Source organism: Chlamydotis macqueenii, chromosome 1 (genome assembly GCF_036417535.1).
Source record: "Chlamydotis macqueenii isolate bChlMac1 chromosome 1, bChlMac1.mat, whole genome shotgun sequence".
NCBI lineage: Eukaryota > Metazoa > Chordata > Aves > Otidiformes > Otididae > Chlamydotis > Chlamydotis macqueenii.
This window is the reverse complement of record NC_141556.1, coordinates 25443426-25466452: the sequence shown is the minus strand read 5'-3', so window position 1 is coordinate 25466452 and position 23027 is coordinate 25443426. Positions and strand designations below refer to the sequence as shown.

Sequence of the window (23027 nt, the reverse complement as noted above, 5' to 3'; positions counted from 1 at the left end):
TCCACTCATTGGATTGGGAACTTAGACTCTGGCACACAGGGAGTCCTCTTGGCATAGACTCATGCAAATTTAGAAATTATTTCGGGAAAGAATGGTTTTCAACCATATTTCCTCCACAGAAGAGTTTGTTTCCTTTCAAATCAGTCACGTACTTTCACTCTTGTGTGTTTAAGTCAACAGAGCTTCTCTGCAATTCCTGTGGAAGAGGATCAGTTGGTTTGTTATTACTGTGTTTGTCATTTAGTCAGCCCCCCAAGGAGCCAAGTAATTTCCTGTTAAAGTGAAAAGACTAAGTTACTGCTCTAAGAATTATATGATCTAATTAAAGACACACTAAGTTGTGGAAAGAAATATCAGGCAACAAGGCTGAGAGGATGGGATTACTGGATTTACTGTGGATATGAGAGTGTTGATATTGCTAAGCAGTGGGTACGAGGGTAAAGATTATTTTTAAAAAAAGTTATTCTATTTGTTGTGCAACTCTTAAGCTGCTAGGTTTTGTATTTAAAAGAACGTGCCCCTTCTCATATCCCTGTTGTATGAATATGGGAAAGAAAATGAGTTGTAGAAAATACCAGGTCAGTTCTTGTTTAATGGAAAACCTTTTTGTCACTCTGAAAATTCAGATTGGTTCTCTCTGTATGAGGGGAAAAATTATGTACATACCACTGATGACTCCTTTGTAGGAGACAGAGAAGCTGAGAAGGAAAACAAAGTTAGGAAGGACAAACTGGAGAAAGAATTTAGAGGAGCAAAAAAAAAGGAAAAAAATATGTTATATGTGTGGATAAATTGGAGTGAGTAAAAGAAAGAAAGAGATGAAAGCAGTTGCTGGAGGATGGACACGTGGTAGTGGGTTTGCGGTGAAGCATAAGAATGGTAATGGATCTTAAAATTCAACATGGAAGACACTGACATGTGCTTGGTGCTCAGTCTGAGAAGATTTGTTTCACTCCTGCTTTTGCAGAGCATTTGGCCCAGTTTTTAATCAGCTGCCTAGTGTCTGCTCACTGTATGGGACTTGGGCCATGAAGAGGTTCTGGCACGGCTATTGAATGACCAAGGAAGGCTTCTGGCATTTATTGCCCTGGTCAGCAAAAGATGCAGCTGTTGCAGGGATCTATGAATGAAATCTTCCTGCAAACAACCCAAACCTAGAAGCTCTCTGAGTTTGGAGAATGGCTGGCAAAGAGATTTCAGGTGGTCATAGTCGGTATCCCACGACAGGAGGGCTTAAAACTGGGCTTGGCTGCCTCTTGGGACTACTTTCTGTTGTGAGATGGAGAGGACCAACATCCACAATGTGAGCAAAATTGCCCAGCCTCAGTTTAGGGCACTGGTTTAGGGCAAAACAAATACTCTCTTTGACAGGTTTTGCCTGATAAAATAGTGGGAATGCTTATACTGTTGCCTCCCTGATTTTCCTGTTCCCTACGCAATCCAGACTAGTTTGTCTTTCCACATAAGCATTTCTCTTGCTTCATCACTTCCAGAGCCCAGCCTGTGCCCTGCATAGTGGTTTTCTCTACCCATCCAGATCAGTGATTATTTTAAAGTAATGCTTCTGCTGTGTGCCTCCCTTCTCCATTTCTTTTTATCAGTTTCTTTAGTACAGAGACTTTATGAATGTCGACCAGCCTTGTGTGCTCTCTTGGTGACCTGTGGGGCTAGCAGTGGTGTTAATCACACAGAAGGTCTTGGGACAGGCACAACCCTAATTAAATTGGGTACAAGGGAGAGTCAAGATAATCCAGCTGTGTGACTGTGCTCTCACTATGTGATATGTTTACTGTCTGGTGCTCACCCCACTCTAGCTTCCCTCTCCTCTTGCCTAGCAAATCTGCCCTGCCTGTCTCATGTCCCTGAGTGTGTGGAGTACCAGCAGGAAGGGTGATGAGGGGAGGGAAGGAAGCAAAGCCCCATGAGGCCACCTGTGTAAGAGAGAAATTAGGGATTAAATTTATTTTCTGTTGTAATAATTCAGAATCTCTGTGACAGGAACATGCTTTTTATAGGGGGATGCATTTCTTTTGCCAGCTGGTCCGTATAAATGGCTGCCCACCAATTGTGACGAGTTTTGTGCCTATTACCTTTCTGCTACTGAAGTTGCTAAGAGCCTCAAGAATGGCCAATAAAATCAGCATCTGATTCTTTTGAGTGAATTTGGTTATAAACTACATGGAGTGGGATTTTTTTTTTTATTTTACAACAGGGTCAGATCTCAGCTAGGACAAAAACATACTCCTAGCAACAAATATGAGGAAACTGAAAAGAAGTGAAGCAGCTAAATTAATTTAACTACTTGACCTATACTGTTCTATATTCTGCCATGTTACTAGTACAGAATTGTAGCTTTGGCTCTAACAAAACCAGAACATTATGTAACAGTCAGCCAGCTTTTTCACTGAGTTGCTTTTTCCAGAGTTTTATAGCTTATCTGTAAATTTAAGTTCTGGTATGAAGGGTACACACAGAAGCAGCAGCTCTTCTGGAAAATATTGAAAAAAAACTCCAATATCTTTTAACTGTGAAGATGCTTTAGGAATGAAGAAGCAAACGTTGTGTTTTATAAATACTACTTTCCATGAGTCTTCCCAAACAGAGAACCAAAAAACATAGTGAATGATTAATCTCAACTGAAGCTGTATTTGCTGATGTTTTAAGGGGAAAATAAACAACACATACATTTCAAAATTATGCACTATCATAATTTTGTCTTTATAACTCTGAAACTTCACAGATGCTTTTTAACATGAATTTCACTGCATGTCAACTCACAGCTTATATTCCTTTCCCTGTAGATCTGGTTTACTCTAAACATTTTTTTCTATACTAAACATATCTTATATAGTCAGTTTAAATTTCCAGAAATGACTAATAATTTGAAGTTTCTGCATTCTAATTATGCAGAGTGGGTTGCTTTGATGTTAACTGTGTTACAGAAGGAGGGGTCACTGCAGCGTTTGAATATTAAAACCTTTTAAGGACAGCTAGATCAATAGTCAGTAGTGGGTGGGATATTGAATCTGCAGCAATGTGCACATAGCAAATGAAGCTTATAACACATGTCAAAATCATCACAGGAGTGTCAGGCATCAAGAAAAAAAAATCGTATTCCTGTGAAATCAATGGAAATTTTGCCAGGACTTCACTGGGGGCCAGGATTGCCCTTAGTCTTCCTAGCTTCCTTCAAATACTCAGCATCTGCTTTGAATTTCACAGCCACCCTTTTCTAAAAGCGTAGGTTATGAAACTGAGTGTTAAAGGTTCCCTATCTTTCTTTAGCAACCCCAAGGCATAATGTGTAAGCCATAGCAGAGTACTAATCTTTGTTTCAGAGTCTTTTCATCTGATAGGTCAAATGGACAACAGGAGGCAATTAAATGGAATAGGTCTGCTTTCTGTGACAAGCCTGCAATGACCTTAAGGCACGTAGTGGCAGCAGTTCAACTGAAATCATCCATCCTCCAAAATCAACACTGAAATTTTTTTTTAAAAAGTGCTTTTAATCCTCATTACTTTCATGGTTATGCAGCTTAGAGCAGGTTGCTATACATGACTGAGCAAAAGGTATTGGATAGTAGGCTAGTAGGATTAAAATCCTCTAGTCCTAGAGGTGCTCAGAAGTCTGCCTAAGACTCTATGAAAGCTTTTTAAGCATCTCTTGATGTGAAGCAATCTTTGCAGCTGTTTAACACACCTTTCCAACCTACAAAGACTGGAAAATTGTCCAGCTGTAAATACCAGAAGAAGACCAGGTTGTAGCAATGCAGTTTGCCTAGTCTGTGTCAGAAATAAGCTCTTTATCCTTCAGCAGCCCACACGAGTCAGGCAGATGGATGATCCCAGCACAGGATGCCATATGAAGTTCTTCTAATTCACTGAGATACCTTGTCAGAGAGCAAGCCTGCAAGGCAGGCAGAGAGGACCTGTTATCAGTCCTTCCTTTCCTGCAGAAACTGAGAAATGATGTGAGGTGACTGACATTCTCCTTTTTTTTCCTGTGTAAGACAATTCAGGCTCCTGCTAGAAACAGACTGCCACTATAAAAATCTAGGAAGAAGTTCAGAAGCCTTCTATGCCTGTATACTTTCAGGATTTATGTACTTTCATGTTCTAAAGTCAAGAAAAGCAATTGGATGATGACTCTGTAAGTGCAAATGTGCTGAGCTTACAATAACCTCTATGAAAGAAATGAACAATGTGCTGGGCTTAGAACAAAACACAGCACTTCAGTGGCATTTCATTGGATCTCTAGCCTTGTGCTTCGTTAAACAACCAGGAGCTCCGAAGGTGACTCTATTATCCTTGAAAGGTTTCTAACAGACCTGACAGTTGATGGGCACTTCAGAAACAAAATGATCTTTTTCTCACAGACAATAGCCTTAATCATTCCTTGCTCTGTGTTTGAAGTGTGTAAAAAAATAACCTATTTGATCCTGAACAAAGTAAAAAATTTAACAAACAAAGCCATATCATAACCCTCCTTGTAACATCAAAGGATAATATAAAAGGAAAGATAAGGAGGAGAACACATTGTTATTCATCTTCTGATTCCTTTTCTTTCAGTTGAGTGTTACTCATTTAGTTCAACCAATAAGGTCTTCTGCTGACTTCGTTACCTTTGCAGATCACCAGATGTTCGTGTTAACCTAAGCATTCCATTTACCACCAGTACACGTGGCCGCAGCCGAGTCAACACTGACCTGGCAGTGCTCCAGGAAGTCGGAATTTGTCCAAATCGACTTCCAACTATCGGTAAACCTTTTGCTCAGCCACACATTGTAACTCTTATATCAGCTATTCTTTATTGTGTAGGGCTGGATCTCATGTTACACTTAAGAACTCTGAGCCAAAGACAAGTAAATAACTTGGGAGCCGGCGATGGGGGGAGAGGGAGCAAAAAGTCATAGCTGTGTAAAATACTTGAAAGGCCTCATTAAATATGAGTGTAGCTGCTGCATTTGATATCAGTTGTTGCTGTCAACTGATCTGTTTGACTCTGTGATACTTTGAGAGATTGCAGTTGACAGAAAAATATGAACACCAGTTAATGTGACAAAGAGGTGCTTAATTTTTTTGATCTAGAGGTGTTGACTTGCTTTGGTGGATCTTATACCTCCCTTTCACATGTGCCCCCCAGCTGTTCCTGTGTCTCAGATCTGTTTTACCCGGTGCTGTGGTTAGAGGGCTAATGTGTGAATTCAGCTGAGAACTTGTAGTGGCTTCCTTACCTATCAAACTGGCATTGTGGAGAACACCCTGGGCAGACGTAAAGCGGTGCTGTTTTTCAGTGTTTTCAATGGTACCATTTCAGATGTGTCAGCATAAGAAACCTTGTTCAAGACAGAATTTCAAGGAAGTGAAGCATTTTTTTTAAAGTGAAAGCAGGTATCCGGCCTTATGTCCTTTTGCTTTACACTGCATCATCCCAAATGGCAGCAGCAAAAGATACGTGTGGCAAAGCCTGCAGCTTCTCCTCAGGAGAACAGCAGTTTGTCTAGCCTTTCAGTTACTGCATAGTCACTTTAGAGGGGAAAATATTCTTTTCTAGTTTATGTCTTTTTTTTTCTTTTAATCTTTACAGTCTGCTACAAAAATTACTGATATTAAGATTTGGATTTTTGAAAGAGGGGATGTAATTTAGACACAACACTAGGATGCTGGAACTCTTTCTAACTTGGTTTCCCAAGCTGCCTGACACATACCAACTCCTGAGCCTGCCTCACCTCTTCTACTATAAAATGTTGGTGTTATTTACATACTTCAACAGGACTGGTTAATTAACAACAGCTTGTGGAGTGATTTCAAGATGGAAAAACATAGCAATTACTGCAAACATTAAATTAGCACTGCAGGCTAATTTTCATTGATGATAATGTTGATTAACAAATTTACGGCTCTAATAAACACTGTTACTGCTTTTGAGTGCAAGAGCAGGTGAAGAGTTGCCATGAGAACTGATGCAGCTGAGTGTGCCGCAGTTCAGTGCTGCTGACGTCTCTTTATTATTATGATAATTGTATTCATTGATTACTAGGAGCAGATTTACCAAAGTAAATCTGTCACTACCAAAGACTGTCACTCCCTCATTAACTCTGCCTGATGGTGTACATGCTGTGTGTCATCTCAAAGGAGCAAGCACCTTGTGACAGTCTCACTCCCCTTCCCCTTCTTCCAGCCACCTTGCGATGGGCTCTCTCTCCCAGGTGGATGCTAACACAAAACGAAGAGAACTGTGTAAGGCACCATTTTATGAGCATTGTCCCTTTTTTTAGTTCTCGATGCTAATCACCAACACCCTGAATTTGTTTAACGTTCTCTTCTTTAAGAGATGGCAGGTTTCAGGTTTTCTTTTGTTGAGGCATTTTGCACTGACTTAGGGCAATACTAAGGATCTTCTACCCAGTACTTTGAGAATTTCAGGACACTTATGGTTTTTGTCTGTCCCTACCCACTTTTTTTTTGTTCTATCCAGCTCCAGTAAATTGTCCACTGGGTAGTAACAAAAGAATTAATGTCAAAGTAGCATTTTCTGTTTCCCTAAACCAGCTAAAACTCTAATTTAAGAATGGTAAATATAGGTCCAAACCTCATCTCATTATTTTCAAACTCTCTCTTGTGAGTTAATACCATATTGGTTACTTGTTGCCTTAGTAACACAATTAAAACCATATTTTAAAAATGAAAAGGCACTCTACTTTCTCTTGAGTAATGAGCTGAACAGCCCTTCTCTGCTGCCCTATTCTTATTTTCAGTGAAATATTTGCTTTCTTTTAAATAAGAAATGGATGTTTTATGCATTTCCCTTTTCTCAACATTATGGTCATTTTAACTAAAGCAATTGCTGAAAAATGTGCACCTTTGACGTAATTTGGCTTTCAGATGATCAGCTGAGAAAAGCTGTCATTCTTGTCATTCTTGTCCTTTGGTTCTGTTAATGTTGTCATGTGGCTATGACCTAATGTAAACGGTGTATGTGTTATAGGAAGTTTGGTCTGGAAGCACAGTTCTGCCTCCTTTCAGCTGTGTGCTGTAGCCATCAAGGTAGGACAACCTGTCTCTCTGTCTTGTCTGCTCTCTTGCTTGGCAAGGGAGTAGCTTGGTTTGCTTCATTGGGTTTTCTGTGACTTTGATCCCACTCGCGGTCAACAGATCAGTATCTTGCTGTTCGAAGATCCAAGCCATGAGGTTTGAAGTCCATAGTCGGACGGTGGTGGGCTGTTCCTGACAGATGTGCTACAGTACCAAGATACACAGGAACAGGGCTTGCCTCCATAACTCCATCGATAGTTGCAACAGCAGAGGGCTGTGTCTTGCTTTTTTACCGGTGTGACGATAAATCAGAAGAAAATCTCTGGAGTCATCTGTGCGCTGTGGAGGGCCTTTATGTGTTTCAATAATTCTGATTTTGCCTGAGCACCAAAGCTGTGTGATCTAACTTTACACTCTGAGAACTATTTGCAGTTGCAAATAAGCTTAGTTTTCTTGCATAGTCAGTGAAAAAACCAGACCCTTTCAGAGAGCAGTTCAGAATGTGTATTTCTCTTAGTGCTCCAAGGACTGATCTCTCTCTCTCTCTCTCCCCATTGCCTAAAGATCAAGCCTACGAATACTATTTTGCTTATTTAGACACTTCAGTTAGATAACTAAAGTGATGCATAGGGGTAGTTGCAGTGGGACCATTGCAAATTGCCATTGTGGAATGCCATTGTCTCTTTACAGGGTGGAAACTGCCATAGTGAAATGCCATTGTGTCTTTACAGGGTGGAAAAAATAACACTCAGTTTATGCTCCCTGTGCATATTCAGAAGCAAGTCTGCTGAGTAAATGACTTAATGGATGTTTACTTGCTTACTCCTGTTATCACTGCCCAGCTAAGCAGGCAGAGTAGCCTGTTTTGTCTCTACCATCAGCAAACAGGTAGTCACAAAGTCCAAATCAGTTATAATGTGTAACACAGCACAAAGATGCCAATGAGAGTATAATCTGAATATGAGGTGTTATATTAATAAGTGCCTGCTTTTCATTAGAAAAGCCTTTAATCCTGCTAAATGGTGCATGTAAGGCAAAGGACCAGATTAATTTTAGATCCAGTTGAGCCTGGAAGGCTGAACTGAGCTGATCTGATGAACAGCCGATAAACATAGGCAATCACAATATCATTTTAACAAGATCTGTATGAAAATTAATAGTTTTTTTTCCTTGAATGGCTGCTCACAGCTCTTTGCCAGAAATACAACTTCAGTTTTATTTTTCATTTCCTGCTGCAAAGTGGAGAATGCATGCATTAAAAGAGAAGCTATACAAACAAACTTGTAACATTAGCACGATGCCGTATACCATTAAAAAGATAAGTAATAAGGTTTGGGAATAATGTGAACAGTTTGACTTTTCCCTGACTGTTACTTAAGAACTTGAAATGTGAGGTGTGTTAGAGTTCATGAAAACCACCTGGCATGAAATAATGACATAACGTGAGGGCTCTGTGCCTTTTTATCAGCACAGTAAAAGCAGAAAATACATACCACTCATTTACTGATCTCGCATCACAATGTTTTGATTACTATTAATAGTCACATGCCTCAGTAATCTTGAGGACTCTGGTACATCAGTCCTGCTCCCACTGTGTTTGGTGGCAGAACTAAACCTCCCATAGATTTCAGTAACTACGAAATGTAGCTTTAAATGGTGAACCTAGAAACAGGGATGTATGGTTATTTACAGAGCTGTCTCTGTTATTAGAGTGGCAAAGTCCCTTGGTCCTTAGTCAAATAAATTTCTTATCCCCATTAATTGTAATTAGGGCTATGTGAGAAACAAAGTTTTGGTATTCTGTATTTGAAAATAAAGAATTTCTGTTTATAAGAAGGGAGAAGGGGATGCTTTTTGTATGCAGTACTCATGCATTCACCTGTAAAGTGGGAGTTGCAGCTAAGCCTCTGAGCTTGTAGCTGGAAGGGTGGGTTTAAAGCTCTCTTGGTGGGTTTAAAGCTCTCTGCTAGCAGATCCAAAAAGGATTATCGTCTCAGCATTTGTTATTTTACGCTTTCAGCTACTGCTGGTAGCTCCTCTCTACCTATTGTGTTTTACACATTGTACCCTTAACAGCAGGAGTTGACTGCTGCTTTCAATGCTCTGCTGACTTTCTTTCTCACCCCCTTTTTCAGACCTGCAGCTCCCAGTCATCACCCTAGAGTGTTCCAGTCAGCCTGGGCTGTCAAGGGCCAGTGCCGCAAACAACACGTCCCAGGACGGTGAAAGCACTGACAAGACAAGTATTGCCCATCTGCGGTACTGGTGGAAGCAGAACACAAGTGCACAGCTGTAAGTGAATGATATCCCACCCTTGGAAACTGCGAGTGCTTCATTGTGCTTTTAGTTGAGACTGGGGAATGCAGAATGTAGCAAGAGAGGAGACCGCAGCAGATAGAGCACTTGGATGTATTGCACCTCTTATAGAATCATAGAATAGTTTGGGTTGGAAGGGACCTTTAAAGATCATCTAGTCCAAGCCCACTGCAAGAAGCAGGGATATCTCCAACCCGATCAGGTTGCTCAGAGCCCCTTCCAACCTGGCCTTGAATGTTTCCAGGGATGGGGCATCAACCACCTCTCTGGGGAACCTGTTCCAGTGTTCCACCACCCTCACTGTAAAAATTTTTTTCCTGATGTCTAATCTGAATCTCCCTCCTTTGATATCAAAACCATTACCTCTTGTCCTTTCGCAACAGGCCCTGCTGAAGAGTTTCTCCCCATCCTTCCTATGAGCCCCCTTTAGATACCAGAAGACTGCTATAAGGTCTCCCCGGAGAGGGGAGCCTCCTCTTCTCCAGGCTGAACAGCCCCAACTCTCTCAGCCTGTCCTCATAGGAGATGTGCTTCAGCCCTCTGATCATCTTCGTGGCCTCCTCTGGACTCTCTCCAGTATGTCCATGTCCTTCTTATGTTGGGGGCTCCAGAGCTGGACACAGTTGTTTGTTTCTGTACTAGTCAAGCTTGCACCTGTTTTGTGTGTGAACAGCTAAATCTTTATGCTGAGGGCATTGAGACATCTAGACAGATCAATACAGACCCAGAGACACCCCTGAATATTTAGGTCTCAGGGTGGCTGAGCTGTTTCCTGCTCCTGTCCCTGCCTTGTCCCTGCCACAGACGCCCTTATGTGGTCTTTTTCACAGAGACCCTCCCTTAAGTGAAGAACTAAGAAGTACTTGAGAACTGGCTGTCCAAGTGCTGTTTCCTGTGTTACAGTCTCTCACAGATTTTATGCTCGGAGGCTCTACCATTCTGCAGAGGGGAGTAAAAGGTCTCTTTAAGATAGATATTATAAAACATCTGTAACTGGTAGCAAAATTTAGGTCTGGAAAGGTCACATTTTGCCAAAGATTACACAGAAATGGGAGGAGAGCCCTTTGTCTTTTACCAGTAATGAGCCTCAGAGACCCATAATTTGTATAGTGGTCTCATTGCATTTGCTATGAGGTAGGTTGATACTCAGAGAATTTAACAGGCAGAATAATAACCACATTTGTGAATATGCCCAAGTATAGCTCAGATCTCCTGAAGTAATAAGCTTTTAAATAGCAGATTTTTTTCCTTTGTTTTGTTTTTTTTTTTTCTGTCCTATTTCTATGACTGATTCTTTTTGAGTGGACTGTGGGAGCTGTAGGTCAGTATCTAGAGAGCCATGTCACTTCCCAGACAAAGTTAGCTTGTGTAATTATGTTATGTTTAGCTGATTTATTATGGGTTATTTCTAGGTGTCATAGTCACTCACAGTATTTGGAATCATAGTTCATGGCTTTCATTAGGGAAACCATGCAGTACAGTTTGTGTCCCTATATTACATTACAGTGCTAACAATAGTGCAGTCTTTCCATAGCTTGGGCTTTTTTTTTCTGAATTCACTACAAATCAGTGTTAAATTTGGGTACCTTGACTGTGCACTTCTGTTATTAAAGCTACTTGGATTTCTTTCATGTTTTTACCTTCACTCTGAATGTCCTGGGTTTGCAACAGTTACGACATGCCCACAGTGCATTTACCTGTATATACTCTCAGACGTAACTCCCTCCTAACATAGTTGCTTTCTATATATTGAAATTACAATTTTAAAATACTGAAAGCAATAAAAAGACTTGATAGAAAGCTTTATTCTAGCCTGCTTTGTTTCATCTACTATGTAATTTAACTTGGGGGAAAAAAAAAGCTAATTTCCCATTTCCACTAATTTCACTATTTCACTATTTTCTTACAGCTCATTTTCCTCATTTGCAAAAGCACTTCATTATTGCTATGTGTTCTTATGACTTTCCAGGAATCAGGTATCAGCTTCACCAGACAACAAGGACATCCTTAAAGCTCAAGACTTTTCTGTCATCATCAAAGCATATGTGCTTGTGACATCCTTAACACCTCTGCGGGCATTCATTCATTCAACCACCACTGTCTGGCATCCACCGAAGAAGAAGCACTTTTCTGTAAAGGTAAAACATTTCATTTCCTAATTTTTCCCTCTTTCAGGAAAAGTACCGGGACAGAAAACCAGATAACATCTTTCTTCTCTTTTACTCCCTCTTTATTTGCAGTCTCCAGCTGACACATGAATATTCTTGTAATGTACAGCCTTCATTTCTCAGAACGAGTGGGGTTTGATTCATGAAGAAGGGAAGAGGTGCCCTGTGCGGTGGGGGTTGTGAAAAACCCTGAGATTTGCTTGCTTCAGAGCCCATTTCTATTGGTGACATTTGACAGCAGTTGCAAGACTTTCTCTAAAGCACAGCAGTGGGGGTGCTGTCATGCAGTAACATCTTTTGCCCGGATGTTGACAGAATTGTAAAAAAGGAAAGTAAATATTTAAAATGATCTGTTTAGGTTTCTTTTTTAGGTGCAGTAAAAGAGAATGGAGGAGGGTCAGGGCACTTCTAAATCAGGGGAAGGAAGTATACCATGAAGAGGGTGGGCCTCCCATGGTCTCTAGGTTTTATGAAGAAGCATGTTTCACATGTGCCTCAATTGGATTAACGCTGGACATCTCCTAGTGCCTAGAGAGACCCCTCTCTCTCCATGTCCAGTTTGCTTAGTAGTCCTACGAATTTCCAAATATGCCTTCCTATTCCTTTGTTCTTTCAGCAAGGAACTGTGCTTGCAACACAGCAGCTCTTCGTGAAGGAACTGCAGTTCTGTGGCTGCTCCTTTCCTTTTGAAGAAATAAGGTCACAAAGTAGCAGTGATTTCTTGAGGTCATATAGATTGGCTCCTGCAGTAGCCATCTGAGGATGCATGCACTTTGCCCATGTAGCCCTCTTGGGGTAGGAGCAGGTCTTGGCTTTGGATCAGTCTGAGTGTTGTGGTGTCACTGTCAGGACTTTTGATGATGCCAACCATTTGGTGTGCTCTACAATTTTAGCTCTCTCTCAGTGTCTAGTCTAAACACATTATCTAATTCTAGTTATTGGAGGAACAGATAGCTCAGGAGAACAAATCATCCCATCCAATTTAGACACTAATTTTGGAATGAGATGAGTTTTCTGCTAAAAGTATCTATGGGCTATGACATGTAGAGAACATGCCAAATTCTAGATTGACAAAATTAGGTGAAATGAACCTGCTTCTCTTTCTTCTCCCCCTCAGAAGCTGTGGAACCTCATGGAGATATACAGTTTTGCCATCTATTATCCTCTCTTTACATTTAGGAAGACTAATGGTTACTCACTTTCAAACCTTGGGGTTCAGTTTTGTTTTATGTTTATTGAAGTAGCACAATGTCCAGCAGCATCACTATCACAGCTGAAGTAGGGACTACTTTAAAGGCTAGTAGTCATTAGTAATTGTGATATGATCCTGTAACATATTTCCCACTGAGGGAAGTCTGCTGAACGGGGTGCCAGCCACCATTTACAGAGCACTTTGGCAGCTGAAGAAGCAATAAAAATGACAGATAGAAGCAGCAGCACATCTGCAGTAGTTCCAATCTGGTTACTGCTGCTGTGGTGTTATATCTTCCACAGCTTTAGGCAGACTTGTCAAAATGGCAATAAATAAATAAAACATAGGCACCACAGAAAGCACATTTTTATAGATACAGATATATAGATTGAAATGCAAATTAACAAAATGATGGAAAGTGAGGTGTATAAGACTGTATAAGACTGTCTCTCAGTGTGCCCTGTAAAGAACGTGGGAGGAGTCAGGGAGTCTTCAGAAGAAGTGAGACACTGGGAATTCATGGATTGGCCAGACAGCACTACTGGGAAAATCAGAGAGGCTTCTCTGCTTGGTGCAGAGGCGTCAGGCAGGAGATCATCAATCAAAAAACAATACCGGGGAGAAGGTTTGAATTCAATCACTGATATCCTTTGGGATGAGATTGCACCAAGTTTCTCATAAGCATCGTGGAGCCATCACTTGTTGCCAGTGGGAAGTACAATGCCAGCAGAGTAATCTCCTCTTGTAGTGGAGCTACGCATATTTGTACCAGCCGAGGAACCTGATCCAGAAAGCTCCAAAGCTTTTAGTTTCTGTCAACTGTATTATGTAGGAAGGAAATTTTTTTGTTATGTTGTGAAGCTCCAACCTGTCAATAGTCAGTAAAGACAGAAAGGATCTCTAAGATCTGTTCTTCAACTGATTGACAGACTACCCATCAGTGTCACTGGGAATGGAACCTGCCTATAGAGGACACTTTGCTCTGGAAAAATTTGCCAGTGTTTGATGTGTTTTTCCCCAAAAGCAGCTGACTGAATTATTTTTTTTAAATTAACAATTCAGAATAATTTTAATCTACTGTATTGCCATCATAGATATGGTGCTTTCAGTAATGTTGCACAATATTTTAGAGACCTCTTCAGTGTATATAGGCCCTTGGTCAGCAAATTTTCTCATACCAGTATAATTAAACAATTATCAATGAGAAATTGATCCACAATTGTGGAAAATTTGTATCTATTCTATTATTCATAAAGTTATAGAATCATAGAATGATTTCGGTTGGAAGGGACCTTTAAAGGTCACCTAGTCCAATCCCCCTGCAAGGAGCAGGGACACCTTCAACTAGATCAGGTTGCTCAGAGCCCCGTCCAACTTGGCCTTGAACATCTCCAGGGATGGGGCATCAACCACCTCTCTGGGCAACCTGTTCCAGTGCTTCACCACCATCACTGTAAAAAAATTTCTTCCTTATGTCTAGTCTATATTTACCATCTTTTAGTTTAAAACCATTACCCCTTGTCTTATCGCTACTGACCGTGCTAAAAGTCTGTCCTCATCTTTCTTATAAACCCCATTTAAATACTGGAAGGCTGCAATGAGGTCTCCCTGGAGCCTCCTCTTCTCCAGGCTGAACAGCCCCAACTCTCTCAGCCTGTCCTTATAGGAGATGTGCTCCAGCCCTCTGATCATCTTTGTGGACCTCCTCAGGACTTGCTCCAACAGGTCCATGTCTTTCCTGTGCTGAGGGCTCCAGAACTGGACACAGTACTTCAGGTGGGATCTCATGAGAGTGGAGTAGAGGGGCAGAATCACCTCCCTCGACCTGCTGGCCATGCGCCTTTTGATGCACCCCAAGATACGATTGGCCTTCTGGGCTGCAGGTGCACACTGACAGCTCACGTCCAGCTTTTCATCCACCAATACCCCTAAGTCTTTCTCAGCAGGGCTGCTCTCCCTTCATCACCCAGCCCGTATTGATACCCAGAGTTGCCCTGACCCAGGTGCAGGACCTTGCACTTGGTCTTATTCAGCCTCATGAGGTTTGCATGGGCCTACCTCTTGAGCTTGTCAGTCTCTCTGGATGGCAAAGTTTTACAACTTTACTATCACAAACTCAGTATGCCAAGTTTAAAATTAGATTCCCTATGTACATCAACCCTTTATGGTTGATAGAAGTAACCAGGATATGATATATATGGAGAAGTTTTTTAAAAAGACTGGAGCTGGGGTAGCAGATGATATTGAATGACTAAGAGAAAGTACATGAAGAAAAAACAAAAGTTTAATAAATTAAATACTACTGCATTGGCCACTGCTTCTTTGTTAGTAAACTATTTAAAGTTATTTTTACAGCTCACATTTACTTATCCTGATCATAATGGCAAGGCTTCAGAATGGCTTATTGGATAAGCATTGGCCAAATGGCAGTTCAGGAAGAGTTCAAGTGTGTTTTGCTCACCAGCTGCCAGATTCTTTCTGGATTATACATATTTTAGTATCTTAGTTCAGAAAGCAAAGAAGGTAAATCCTGAGCTGGCATGAGGATTTTGTGTATAGTCAAGGGGTGGCAAAAGTGCGACTCCAGATTTGGGCTCTAGTTGGGAAGATGCAGGGGAGAGAATGGCTTTCTGCCACACAAATGTTTTGATATGAGACTTGTGTAATAGCCTTATTTCCTTGAGGAAATTCAGAAACCTCTTATTTAGACCATCTGTGCATTGAAAAATTAATAATAAATTAGAAGCTTTCTATTTTGCATGTGGTACCAATTAAGGGATGGGTCTCTGTCAATGTATGCAATAATTCCCTTCGTGTTAATCACCATTATGCATGTGCATTTGAGCAGAAGGCTGACTCCTGAATAATTTTCTGTTTTATAGAAGCTGATGTGCAAAACAGTCATTTATGATTAATTATCTTAAGGTTTAACACACTGTAAAGTCCTTCCTGTGCCCTGCCATTAAGCTTTCCCAACCCGGTCTCAGTTCTTAATGAAGGGATGCACTTTTGTAGACTGTAGTGGTGCTACGTCCTGCGTTACCTGGCAAGGTTCTTCTGTGCTGTCGGCAGCTTCCCACAGCCCCTGCTCTGGCTCACCGTCCCTTCGGTCCCCAAAATAGCCAGTCAGGTGTCTCCTGGATTTGAATTCCTTAACTGATGTTCTTGCATAACGCTCGATACCCTCAGCTGAAACTATGTTCTTAAGTTATTTTCCAGTTGTGCAGTGAAGTAAACATAATTTATTAAAGCAATTTGCTGGTAAGCTTGCTGTGGTGTTAGGCGCTATAACTGTCACTAAAATTCTCTCTCTGTGTGTTAAGCATTTGGAAACTTGAGTAAAGAGAAATATTTTTTTATACTTAACATATATGCAAATAAAACTGGACCCTCACCTACCCAGGAAAGACATCTTTTTATACGACGTGGAGGTCTGGCTTAGAGCCGAACACTGTGACAATTAGGTTGCAGTATTGCCCTCAAGTGGCCAGTTTTGATACTACTTCAAGTAATAGGCAGAGATGTTTAATGTGAGATAGAATGCAAACACACATGCAGATAAAGAGCAAAATGTTTGGAAACAGCAGAAAGGTCCAGGATTTTTTCCCTTTGTTTTATTTTTTAATTCCATATTCTTGCCCTGTCACTTAGCAGGAGCAAATACAAAAGAAAATTACCATCAGCTCTCAATCAATTAGAACACAGGGTTATTTGGGAATAAAATTAACTTTCATTAGGTTCTGTAAGAACTTAGAATATGCATTTTACTCTTCTTGCAAGTAGCCTGTGTAAAGAATCAAACTCTGTAATGCTCCTTTTCCCGGCAGACTGAGCTGAACATAAATGCCATCTCTGTTTTCTGTCCTCATAGTATCAAGATTCTCTTTTCACTGATGTAAGAACGAAAGTCTGTCTGCACTGGGGGAGATCAAAGACATGCTTAGTCTGACATTCTGTTTCTGGCAACAGCCAGGCAAGAAAGCATCATGAAACTGTGGAACAGGACAAGTATAAAGTGGTAGTCGTCCTTAGGCAGACTATAGCTATTTCTGGTAACCTGCAAGGTTAGAAACACAAAACTGGAGGTGGAATATATATCTTTATGTTTAATAAGCTCCAGTGGACTTCTACGTCATACAATTCTCTACTAGATGTTTTTAATCCACTAATGCTTTTGGTCTTCCCAACGTCTTGTGGCAATGAGACTCTACAGATTATTTATGTGTTGCTTGAGAAAGAATATTTGTTTGCTTTTGAACTTCCACCTGATTGCTTAATTTTATATCCCTAATTTTTGTCTTAAGGGAAAAAGTGAGTAATCCTTCCTTCTTAACCTTCTCTATGTCTGTGCCAATCTGTCATGCAGTGCACAAATAAAGTTTAAATTCTTCCTGGAGTTCTTTTCTGCTCTTCCCTTATGAACATCCCAGTTTAGCTAGTAAGAGCTCTAGACTGGTTATTCTTTATAACATGTGCGTATGCCATAAATACGTCTTTACAATGTTATCCAGGCTCTTAGGTTTCTGCCTTTCTCCTGGTCCACAGATCCTCTTGCTCTGGCTATTCAATCCAGGCAGCTCTGTAAGCATGACCCTCTGTGGCTCCCAGCTTTCCCAGACCTACCTCCTGTTATCCTGGTTCTTCTTCTCATCTTTCCCTTTTTGCTTTCCAGCTTCCCTTAGTCAAGCTGATTCACTTTTCTTTTCACAGCAAGCTGGGAAATGCTTTTCGTAATTCACCTTTATTTTTCCACTAAGAAGTCAATGCTGGGTTGAGAAACCATTCTTAGTTCAGTCTCAGTCAAACGACCTAATTTAGTCATTGCTGAAGCTAGTGAGCGGCTTTTTGTCCTCGGACTTAGTCTTAAGAGCAAGGATCTAAGGATCTTTAGAGGAAACCTTTCTCAGACAGCCTTTTCTCCTCCATGTAAATTAGTTATAAAAGTCTGTCGTGGTTTTGTTAGTAAGGGGGGGCTTAAGGTGGTAGCTTCTGTAGGAAACTACGACAAAGTCTTAAAGGACAAGAACTTTTTTGTCCTGAACTATTAAATAGCATCTTTTAAAAAATATTATGTCAAGAAAAAAAATATACATAGGTGGGAAATTTACTGTATAAAATATCTGAATAATACCGTGGTTTCCCTCTTCATCAAGTGCCATGTTAGAGCTACAGAGAAATGGCACATTGTAACTATAAATCATGGGTTGAATAAACAGATCTACCTAAAGCAATCACTATAAGCTTATGATAAACTACTGCACTGTTTTCTCTGTGATGTATTCTGGAACCATTGTTTTGATTATGGGTACATTTTTCTCCCATTACATGTCTTGACTTTTTCTATGTACTGTGATCAGTGGAGAGATCTGCAGGCAATATAGGAAATAGTTTCATTGCAAAATATGGTGGTTTTTTTCTGGCCTTCTCTGCAGCACCAGTCTGTATTCTTGCAGACATCTTAGATATTTAGATACCTCCATGTGTATAGTCAAAGAGATTCTTGTTTGAGTTTAATAGAGTATTTTTGTATCTATGAACAACTACTTACACCCAAAACTATTTGGACTAGGTGAAAAAATTTCATCAAATATAGATCCAGTAAGAAAAATCAATGTACAAAAATTATCTGAGAGTACAGAGCTTGTACTGAAAGTTATCAGAGATTGATTGAATTGATTAAAGTGAAAACATCCTTGGCTGTTTTCAAGGAGAGGCAATTACCTTAAGTCTTTTGAAATCCTGCCGATCCAATTGATCAGAGAGAGTGCAACAACTCCAATGCATAACAATTTGGAGAGGACACCCTTCATTACTTCAAAAAGGGTAATTTCTTGAAACCAAAGGTCACCCTTTGGTTCCTCAAATGTAAACCTGGCTTTCGGATACATTCCTGATGACACTGTCTGCCATCTAGTTTTAAAGGCTACAACTAGGAACCAGCAAAGTTCTTTCAAAATCTATTCATACAAATCCTGTAAAGCATGATGCACCAAATCCTAAAATGTAAACCTCAAAGTTACACTGAATTCCTCAGTAGGCCAAAAGGACTCTTATCTTCTGTTTCCTTGTCTCTTGGATAAGTTCAGAGCTCAGCTACACCTCCAAAGGTGAGATACTGTTGCAGGAAAAAATTGATGAGTTCACATTGTTTAACCAAAACCAGGACAGAAGTGGCTAGCTGATGATATGTACTTAACTGGCAACCAGTAAAAATAGTACACTCTATCAACTTCAGTAGCAGAACAGGTAAACCATGATACTAGACACTTAAAAAATCTTAATAAACATTGCACGTTTCTAAATGTCCTTCTGTAAATACTCTCTGAAGCTGTAGTCATACCCACCCAGTCACCCACGTTTGCCCCCAGACCCTGTCACACAGGCAGCATGGGTTACAAACAGAGCCTCACTCTCCTGCGATGCAGCGTCCCTTCTTGCATGCACCTCTGCTTGGAGAAGTTGAGGCTCCAGCTCTGCATGTGCCTGTTTCATGTGTACTCATGTAAGGTCCATGCCCATCCTTACACCCTAGTATTCCCTGCCGTCTAGGCAGAAGCTGTGATGCCAACAGGCTGACTTATGGCAGTGCCTGACCAGGTTTTGACTGCTGCTGTTTCCATCCCAAAGTCTCTCCCTCTGCTGCAAATTTTCATGCTACTTTAATATTATTTCCCAAACTGACTCCTTCCTTGTTTCAAAAGTCACTTTGTAATTTCTTCGTTCCTGTTTAACCTTGCTGATGCTCACCTTTCTCTTTATCATGACATCCTCGCAGACAGTTCTATATATTCCAGGCACACGGGTTTTGTGGTCCATGGGTGGGCTGTGTGAGCACTCCTGCAGTATATCTCCTACCTGTCTTCAGTGTCTCATTTAGATTCCCTGTACAGTCACTGGAGAAACAGTGGAGTTTTAGATTGCAATTAATGTCACTGTTTTGAGGTGTCTACCTTAGAATGCCATAAATCGTGCTCTTCAAGTGTCTGTGTTCTGCAGTGAGATATAAAAGGAACCTAGACATAAGGCATGTAGTCTTGTAGAGTGGGATTCCTCTACAGATTTTGACACCTGAGTAATTGTCTTCATGTGAGCTGTGCCTCTGAATGCCTATAACAATCAACAGAAAGCTAATCAAGGCAGTCAGGGAAGGTAGGTGGTTTAAGTTTGCATATATTGCCATTCCTATGGTTAGTCAATTAAAATAATTCTTGTTTGTCTCATCTAGAAGGCAATCTCAGAAAGATTGCTACAGTTCATTTTTATACTCTTTCTTAGGGCAATCCTGAGCTGACCATTCAGCTAGCTGCCCCAGGCTGCCTCAGCATCTCTCCTAAGGAATTAATTTGCGGAAAAATTGCCAGAGGAAAATCCTCTCAAGAGAATTACTACAGTCACTGTAACATCCAACCCTGTGGGTGCCACACTATTCCACTCTTCTTGAGTCCCCGTGACTCTGTGCATGAAGCTTGCAAATCAGAATTCCTTTGTCAATTAAATTGCATTTCTTCAGTGTGTCAGGCCTTTAACTGGTGGTTCAGTATATTTTTGAGGAGCCAAAGAGATCTGTGTCACTGAGATCATAAACCTCATTTTATTGGGTGCAGATTTTAAAAAGTAGATGTGAAAACACGTAGAGATAAAGCATTGTAAAATTAATATTGAGTTAGCCAAATCTTTTTTTTTTTTCCAGTGGCTTATCCTAAAGCAAAAATAGTTATCAGTGAGTGAAAGGTCAATGACTTAAAATTAATCTTAAGAATATTTCTGGGTCATTTTGCCTTTACAGAAAATGTGTGCTTGATCCATGTAATTTGACTGTATTTACACCCTTCTGTAATTTGATTGCGTTTACACCCTTCTGTAAGGCATTACATAAATACGTGGAACATACCTCCAACAGTATGCGTGCAGTATGAGGATAAACATCTTCAAGCTCCTGAGAAGTCTTGCAATTCCGTATACAATGGTGCCATTGTACAAAATACTTAAAACACTTAACTGTGTTAAGTTTTATAGCCTACTAAAATTTAGTCCCTATTCCTCTGCTTAAAAATTTGCCAGCCAGAGGTCAGCTTTGTTCCAGAGTAAGTTTCTGTCATTGCCACCAGTTTTATCCATTGTGTCCTCTTTTTATTATTCAATGCTGCTTTTAATCACACTTAATCAATAATGAGATTGAATCTTGCTGGACAGGTAGTCTGCTTCCTCTGAAAGTGAGAGAACCAGCATCAGTGATGATCCTCTGAAGAAACCTTCAACTCAGTGACTTTAATATGTTGCAGTTGAACACAGATATTTATATATCTCTGTTGGGCACGCTCAGAGGTTGCTACAGGTTTTCACACTTTGTCATCCCTGATTTTCCCTGTTGGTTACTGAGCATCCTGTAGAATCCATAGGAGTCAAACCTAACCTGAACTTGTTTAAATAGGATTTTTTTTTCATAAATTGGAATTTAACCTGAAGTATTTGTCTCTTGTCTCCACTACTCCTGAACCAGGCTGACTAAATATGTATTTTCAGTCATTGGTTTAGAATAAACATTGTCCTAAAACCTGATATCCCCTAATGAGAACCTGTTGAGCAATGTTTCTTTTCTAGTTTGGCTAAGGAGGGCTGTAACTAAAATGCAGTTCCTTGGAGAAGTCAGTTTTATTTTAATGCCTGTTGTGTTGGAAACAGTTAGCTATTACAGCCAACAGCATACTCTAAGTGCAAATGGGGCAAATCAGCCTGTCTTTCATCCATTCTTACTAGAAATGTGTGCATTATATATCCTTTGTGCTTAGGAATTTATTTATGGCGAGGAGCAAATGAGCTAATAGGGCTTTTTCTGTCCTTTTTGCCCTTCCTTCCAATAATCCCCATCTCTCTCCCATCTCTCACTATAAAATTCTGCAACTCCTTTTGTTCCCTGTGCAGCAAAACAACACAGCTTCTCACTTAGCCCCTCAATACCCACTGCAGATTTAGGAAACTAGATAAAAGGTGCAAGCCAGTGTAGCAGGAATGTGAGTGATGTACAGGATCTGGCAGAGATGCTGGAAATAGTTGTCAAAGTCAGCTGAAGAACCTCCAGGTAGTCCCAGCTTGGTGAGATCAGTCTTCATTTTAAATTTTTTGTTTCACATGAACAGTTTAATTAAGTGGTTTTGGCATGAAAAAAGAACTGAAATGGGACAATTTCACTCAGAGATGAATCTAAATCAGAACTGATGTGAAAAATGTGCAGCTTCTTGTTCTTAATCTTTGTACTATTCTGTGGGAGAAACACAGCTTTGGTGATCTTAGACTTTGGGAAATACAGACTCCCTCTCAGCCTGTTGTGGCAATAAAATGGAGTAGGACCTAAGGATTTGCATAATCTCTTTCTAAACAGCAATTCTGGGACTCTTTTGCCCTAGAGACTCATGGAATTGCAGTACACATGGAAAACTTTCTACAGCATAAACATACAGTATGATGTAATTCAAGATTTCAACATGATGTGAATATCCAAAGGGCAGAGTTGAGGCTATATGTGCAACCTTTACCTTGCAATTTCGTGACAGTCAAAGGTTTAATTTTATAACTTTAGTCATATGTACTGTTGTCATGTTTTTCCTACTGGATTTTCAAATAGCTTTATCAGAAAGAGGAGAAAAAGTCCTAGGCACTGCAAACCTTCAGCCTATATCTGTTCATGGGAGACATTTATTTAAGTCAGTAAAGCCTAGGAAGGAAACCACTTGTTAGAATAAAATCAGAGGTGATAAGAACAGGAAGACAGTCAGACCAACTTCCTACCCAGCAGTTATTTACCAGCACAACAGAACGGAGTTACTGAAACTAAAGAGAACAAAAAGTAAAGGAGGAACCTCGTGAAGTTCAACAAAGGGAAGTGCAAAGTCCTGTAGCTGGAGAGAAACAACCCCAGGCACCAGTACATGCTGGAGGCCAACCAGCTGGAAAGCAACTTTGCAGAAAAGGACCTGGGAGTCCTGGTGGACACCAACTTGACCATCAGACATCAGTCTGCCCTTGTGGCACACCTGGAGTACTGTGTCCAGGTCTGGACCTCTCCAGTGCAAGAAGGATGTGGAGAGAGTCCAGCAGAGGGGCCACTAAGATGTTTAAGGGGCTGGAACATTTGTTATATGAGGAAAGGCTGAGAGAGCTGGGACTGCTTAGCCTGAAGAAGCTTCTTGGAGGCTCGGGGGGGTCTCATCAATGTGTATCAATGAATACCCAAAGGGTGGCTGTAAAGAAGACAAAGCCAGGCTCTTTTCAGCGGTGCCCAGTGACAGGACAAGAGGCCATGGGCACAAACTGAGATA

General features: G+C 40.6%; 1 protein-coding gene across 2 annotated transcripts in view; it reads left to right on the top strand.

Moving 5' to 3' along the window:
• The window catches only part of CPED1 (cadherin like and PC-esterase domain containing 1), a 158801-nt gene that overhangs the window by 40312 nt on the left and 95462 nt on the right, over window positions 1–23027 (top strand). For both annotated transcript variants that reach the window (XM_086747358.1, XM_086747365.1), the window contains exons 6-7: window positions 9171–9327; window positions 11321–11489. In XM_086747358.1, coding sequence (XP_086603484.1) covers window positions 9171–9327; window positions 11321–11489 — 326 coding nt within the window. The remainder of the gene's footprint in view (window positions 1–9170; window positions 9328–11320; window positions 11490–23027) is intronic.